The 7,143-nt window shown below is 35.2% G+C and overlaps 1 protein-coding gene across 2 annotated transcripts in view; it reads left to right on the top strand.

Annotated features, from left to right (window-relative positions):
• Window positions 1-1,727: 1,727 nt before the first annotated feature.
• The window catches only part of OTOGL (otogelin like), a 253,043-nt gene continuing 247,627 nt past the window's right edge, over window positions 1,728-7,143 (top strand). For both annotated transcript variants that reach the window (XM_077471956.1, XM_077471955.1), the window contains exons 1-3: window positions 1,728-2,072; window positions 2,508-2,550; window positions 3,419-3,467. In XM_077471956.1, coding sequence (XP_077328082.1) covers window positions 1,964-2,072; window positions 2,508-2,550; window positions 3,419-3,467 — 201 coding nt within the window. In that variant the 5' untranslated portion in view covers window positions 1,728-1,963. The remainder of the gene's footprint in view (window positions 2,073-2,507; window positions 2,551-3,418; window positions 3,468-7,143) is intronic.

Below are 7,143 nucleotides of genomic sequence, written 5' to 3'. Positions count from 1 at the left end.
TATAACAAACATACTTCAGTCTTTGTTAAACTTTGGTTCTGAGATTTAAGTATTTTGAAAATCCACCCATTCTTACACCTTCACTAGTAACTATCCCTCACATTTTTATAGAATTATGTCAGTTAAAGTTATATAGAAAATAAGAAAATCTGTAAGTTTTAAAGTAAATTCCTGGATTTTTATATTTACCTGTACATTACATACCGTTTTTATTTTTTATTATTATTTTTTTTTAATAGAGAAGAAACCAGACAGAAAAAAAACGGAAAGATAAATGAGAAAGGAAAGACAAGAGATGACATGAGGGTCAAGAGACAGCTTCTCACATATTTCATGATATTTTGCCACAAGCCCCAAAGCTTTTCAAATTAGGTGCTCAGGGGTGTCCTAGGATTTTAAGACATTAGCAACACCCTTTCAGGGAAATAAATTAAAAAATAGTGGCCAGCAAAATGTGCTTTAATTAACACCCAGGGACTTTACAAGATATGATGGCAATTGCTGTTTGCTTATAGTGTCTAATAACTTGTAGAGAGATTAAACATACCATAAAAGAAAAAAGTAGGCTTTATAATGTTTTTAGAATGAATGTGCTGGAATTGAACATGTGAACCCTTACTTACAGGGACTGTATAGTGTTTTTTTTATGTTTTCTTTCTTTCTTCAGTCAGATAGATATGAAATATTGCACATTGACATTGCATATTTACTGTTTCCAGGCAGCACATATTTATCAGACTGACAATCCTGTTGTTTACAGAGCCAAATATCTAAAGCTCCAGCTATACACATAGCTAAAAGCATAGTGACCCCCCCTCCCCACCCTCCACATCACTTGCTCTGTTCTGATGGGCCATATTAATGGCCTTATGTACTGCTGGGCTCAATTCAGAATATCATGAATGCTCTGAAAAATCAACATCATGGTGCTCCCTGTCTTATAGTTATTTTAGGGTATAAAATAAAAAATATATAAAGTCTATAAATAATGTATATAATTTTTTTTTTAAAGTATCAAAAATGAAGTAAGATTAACCCCCAAATCCATTATATTATACCTAAAAAAAAGTATGGTTAGGTAGATAATAATTTGGTGCCATGTAGAAACTGATAGAAACATTGTACCACAAGGTCATAACTACAGTGGTACAAATTTTCTCCCAAGCGGTGGATTATAAATCCATGAGTTTCATAGATTTGCCCAAAAATATAAAACCACTAAAATTGAATCAAAGACCAACATATTTTATCTACTTGGGTTGGGTCCTAGTAAAACGCCTTGCCCTTTGTACTAGTACTCACAGAACACAGTAATATAAAAAAAATGTCCAAAATTAGGATGTCAGTGATCTTAGCAAATCATATTAAAGCTGTTCACATTTTTTTCTAAATCTATTGTAGTAAAGTACATTCCCTTATTCACCAGTGAACAAAGTAAAAGAAACAAGTAAACCGATGCTCAGTAGTTTGTATATTTATTGAATAAAGGCTTTTAATACCCACAGTATAAAAAAAAAAAGTCATGCAGTGGTAATTTAATAAAATAATGGTGTGTAATAATGTTGAAAAAAAAAGTATTTCACAATTCCCGCCAACGAAAGGGTTATTAGAGAGCATAGCAAAAAATGTACAAAGCCAACTTAATATGACACCTTATCTTATGTCATCATTCACAATTGTTATAAAAGGATAATTCAGCCTCTAGCAGATGACAACGTGCCAGTCTGCGTGAGCATGTGCAACCGATACAGACAAGGAGTTATCATGCATCACTAATGAGGAAATCTCAGCCAAAGAAGTTGCTAGCAATTTTTCTACAGCCCCCAGAGCCACTGAAGATTAGACAGCTATGTTTCGTACTCTCAGCCTTAACATGATAATAACCTGCATCCAATGAACAATCTAAAGAGCCTTCAAAGACACTTATTTCTAAGATGCCATAATAGTAAAGTCAGTTATTTGGATGCAGCTCTGGATCCGAAGTTACACTGAGATGAACATTGTGGGAAGTCACCAATTGATGAAACCTGGGAACGTTTTCTTTTTGTATACATTCCTTTTATCTGTTCTAGGTAAGTGATCACTGTAGCCAGCATTTATACTCCGCTGCTTATTATATTATTAACTGCTGACTATTTCCATTGTGTAATATGATTATATATACCATATATGATAATATATATATATATATATATATATATATATATATATATAATGAATCTGTAGTCACTAGAGCATGTGTACATTTTGTATTTTCTATATTTAGGTTATGATTGCTGCATATCTAGGATGCTGATGCTGCCATGTTTTAAGTTGTTAGTGTATCTGTTAGGTGTGTACGCAAACACAATCTATACAATAGTTAAATCGTTTTTGATGAGAAGCATAAACTTATTATCATATAACTGCATTGATAAGCAGATGTGTTTTACTTTGTAGTGATAAGCAGATGTGTTTTACTTTGTAGTGATAAGCAGATGTGTTTTACTTTGCGGTTTACTTTCCAGGGTTTCTCTCTTCATCTTCTGGTTTAAAACCAAGAGCATCCATGTAAGTTTAGATCATTGTTGAATCTATAAATTGTTTTTTATCTGTATTCTATCTATCTATCTATCTATGTATTTATCTATTTATCTATCTATCTATGCATCTATCTATGTATCTATCCATGTATCTGTGTATGTATGTATATATGTATCTATATCTATATATATGGTATACAGTATACATAAAAAAAGTATTAGAGTGCTGTAATTATATATAATGTGGCCCCAGATTTAGTTAGATTAGTTAATTCGGCCCCAGATTTACAGATTTACTTAGATTAAGAAGAACTGATTTGAGGGGAGATGTAGACCTATCATATGTTTATATGGTTTACCCTTGGGACATCAGATAAGCCCCGTTATCTGTATTGATTGCAAGTCCTCAGCAAAGCAGCAAAGAGACCTGCGGTGCATTTGAGAACAATAAAAAAAAAAAAAAAAAAAAAATATATATATATATATATATATATATATATTTTTTTTTTATTATTATATTATTAGTGTATTTCACAAAATAACAGTATTATTCATTAGAGTGCTACAGTATACCTCTGTGTGCGTGAATATTGTATTCCTAAATTCTGCGGTGAAGTCTGCTTAGGAATAAATAGAATTTCATTTAGTCTAAACTAAAAATACAGGTTTGCTTTCCAAAGGCAAGGAGTTCATTCTCAGATGCACAGATCTGTGAAGCTCTCGTCAATTGTGTAAGCTGAGATCATTCACATACAAGTTACCTTTTAAATGTTAACCCAAGAAAGGCCTCTTTGATAGGTGATGGAAATCAGAAAAAAAACCTTTCCCCTAGGAATAGTGTATTCAGGTTGCTCCTGGACCTTTGAAAATACAAGATGCTTTTTGTTTTCTTCCAGAAACGGGTTTAATGCGATTCGCCAGAAAAGAGATCTCTTAGCAGCAGAGGTAGGTTATACCTTCGAGAGAGAAACTTGCCTCTGAAATGAGCCTTACTTGACAATGGGGTCTTTGTGACACGAGAGTAAATGGTAAAAGCGCGGGTAGGATCAATCTCCCTTGTGATACCTACTTTCCTGTGATTCTTTAGCTTCTGCCTGTCTCACTTATCAAATTTTCCTGAACTCATCTCATTCTCACACAGGGCCTGTATCATCAAAAAGAGAGATAGATATTGCTTTTTATTTCATGTTGAACTTTAGGTCCCCTTTCCAACATATCCAACATCACACTAACGTATTACATGCAGGAAGAATGTGACATTCAGGTTTATTTAATAAGCGCAATGAACCCTGAAGATGTGCCAAGTACAATACTAACAAATCAGATATTGCCTTTCATCAGTCCAAAACACTCAACACAATGAGAGATAGTGGCTAACTGTTTGCTAAAAGTAACTGCACCTCAGATATTGCACTATGGATTATAAAAGAATCCACATTTATGACATTTGATCCATATTTCAAACAGTCAAATATTCCTATTACTAAATCCCAAATAACTAATACATCTTTAAATTACCTTTGTGAAATTAGGCTACTTGTATATTATCTGTGGCTTGCCCTTTTCTGTAAAAAAAATGTCATTTTGGTTATATAACACTTATTAAGAGCTTCAGGATTGATTTAAATTAAGTTAAATTCAATTAAAATTAAATTATTTAAAAAGTCATACTTTTTGTCAAAAATGAGAAAGAAACTGCTGTATTACCCACATTTCCTTTTAGACAGAAAAAAGAATTGAGCCTGAGTTTGGCTGGTGCAACACAATCAGTCATTATTTAAATGCTTTATTTAATAAGGCATAATAATTGTATTGTTTTAATATATGTATTCTTTTCTGTAAGGTATTTGGATGGTTTGTATGTTATTTATGTCCTATGCTCCTACATGGGCAGCTGCAGTTATTGGACTACCAGTGACTACTTAAAGTGGTACTCTAGCCAACCATTTTTATAGGTAGTTGATGGATCAAAACCTCTGTTAGGTTTTTATCGTCGTCTTTCTCCCTGTTGCAGAAGATTTGCCTTACTTCCCATCCCATGAAAAAGATACATTTGGGAAGTGGAGAGGGTCATGCCGTGTACACACGAGCGGACTTTCCGACAGAAAAAGTCAAACGGGAGCTTTTCATCATATATACCGATCGTGTGTATGCTCCATCTGACTTTTTACGTCGAAAATTCTGACGGACCTAGAAAAAGAACATGTTCCAAATTTTTCAGACTGAACCAATTCCTATCGGGAAAACCGCTTGTCAGTATGCTGTTCAAACGTACCAAAAACGACGCATGCTCTGAAGCAAGTACAAGACGGAAGCTATTGGCTACTGGCTATTGAACTTCCTTTTTCTAGTCCCGTCCTACGTGTTGTATGTCACCGCGTTCTTGGCGGTCGTGCTTTGGTGTGACCGTGTTTATGCAAGAGAGCTTGAGCGTAACTCTGTCGGAATTCCGTCTGAGAAACCTTCAGAGTTTATTCCGATGGAAAAACTGCTCGTGTGTACACGGCAGTAGAAGCTCTGTCAGGATTTCTCTTCACTTCCTGACAGTCGTCAACTGGACCAATTTTATCCATTCTACCAAAACTGCAAAAAAAAAAGGTTTAGATTAGAGTTACTGTTACATAATAGCCATATTCAATTAATTATATGGTTTGTAGGCATGAATTTTATCTATGATTTAGTAGCAGCAGACAGGCCTTTAATGTTGTAGGATTAATTTATTGTTGGATGGCATTAGATACCGAAGCAATAATTTGGTGATGAGATTTGCTAATCTAAGAAGTATGTATGTAAATATTTCTAACCTTAGCCAACCAATGCTACTAGTGCCATTTCTTACTAGATTAGTTTATAATAGTGTTTTATTGTGAGTGCCAAAATCGGGTTTGTTGTATATTAAATTTATGAAAGCAACTTTAGTATGATTTGTTGTAGTTTTGAATTTTGCTGTAGTTAAAATTCAGAAAATTGAATGACGATTAGTAGACGATTCAGGAATACAAGAACAAGTAGGTGGACTACAGATCTTAAAAAGTTAATAGTTGACTGCTGTTCCAGATGTTTGCTACACATAAAACACATTAAACGTGTACATTCCACTGCAATTCCAGATAGTATACTGACTATCTTTGTGATTCATACTTTTTTACTAACAGAACATTTACTTATTAATTCAAATGCTCTTGTCCGAGGTCTAGCCTTAGACAGGAAGGGGTCTCAGTGAGAACATGGGCCAGTAAGAGATCATGAAGGGTGAAGTTTGAAGTTAACCTGTTATGAGAGAAAAACAGGGGCTATCCCCACTGACCTCCTAATAGTGGTGTGAATGTAATGGTGACCCACTGACTTAAATACTTTCAGTACTGTCACTGACTAGTAAATAAGTAAGCAGATCAGGAAAGTCGCCTACCTGGATGCTGTGGTTGTCTGAGTCTGGCAAAGGGTCTCTGTGCGAGAACAATTTTTGGGTCCTTCCATTTCATTAATGACCAAGCACAATACACTTTTTCATGATGGAAAGCTAGATAGATAGATACTGTAGATAGATAGACGTGAAGAGTAGCTATCGGATTGTCCCAAATCCTCTCATCATCCACACTATACAACTAGGGTTGGATAGTGAACATTCCCTTCACTTCACTACACCCAAATAGTAGAAAGTGAAAATAAAAAGAGGATGCGGCAATTACATAGGGAGAGAAGAAGGTGCTTGTTGCATGATACCAGTTGGATGTTATAAACAGATAGAATGGCAACAAGAAAAATGCCTTTTGTTTCTGGACTGCCCTAGAAGTATGCAGTGCCAATATCTGACATCAGGAGGGGGTCCTAGCACCTGTCTGATACATATCTTGTGTAATTGGACCCCTTAATTCCTGAGGGCCCTTGTGCAGCTGCACAGTTTGCACAAATGGTGTGTCTGCTTGTGCCTGGATAATTGTTCCAGGTCATGCATTTAAAGTATTGAATTAAGAGGGTCAACATGACTGGCAGGCAGCTAGCATTTCAGGAAGGAGAGGTTATCAAAGGCAGCCTCAATGTTTCTCTCTTGACAAACGCATGCTGTGTAATATTACTTAAGTCTCTACATACAAAAAAGAACTGTCAGCACTCAGAATGAAGCAAGTGACATACTTCTACAGGAAGCAGAATTACGGCCTGATAGTCAACAGCAACAAAATATTCCGTCACCAGACCATTCCTTTCAACAAAAAATCTTCTCATAATGTGCATTTGACATATTTTATGCAAATTATTTACCTGTAAAAGCCTCCCTTGTTAAGAAATTCAAAACCTGGATGCCGCCATCTTGGATGTGATGTCAGCAGCCTCAGCAACCTCAAAGCTGTCACTCTATAGTATTCTCCTTTCTTTTTTCCCGTGACAGCTACATAAAAGGTTATGTAGGGAGGTTAAGAGAGGGGTGTAGGTGTTTGGCCAGCACAGACAGTAAATTAGACCCTCCCAGAAAAAGAGAAGACTATGCTATGCAAGGAGGGAAGGGGCTGTGCTAGTGGAATGACTAGTCAATGAATAAAAAAATAGACCATGGAAACTTAAAAAGAACTTAAAATAAGCATTTAAAAATGTTGTGCTTTTACCTGCAAATGTTTAAGTTTTG

The sequence above is a fragment of the Lithobates pipiens genome, unplaced genomic scaffold (assembly GCF_037356315.1).
Source record: "Lithobates pipiens isolate NorthernLeopardFrog02 unplaced genomic scaffold, aLitPip1_a1.2 Scaffold_8, whole genome shotgun sequence".
NCBI lineage: Eukaryota > Metazoa > Chordata > Amphibia > Anura > Ranidae > Lithobates > Lithobates pipiens.
The sequence above is the reverse complement of the archived record's forward strand: the minus strand, read 5'-3'. Positions and strand labels throughout refer to the sequence as shown.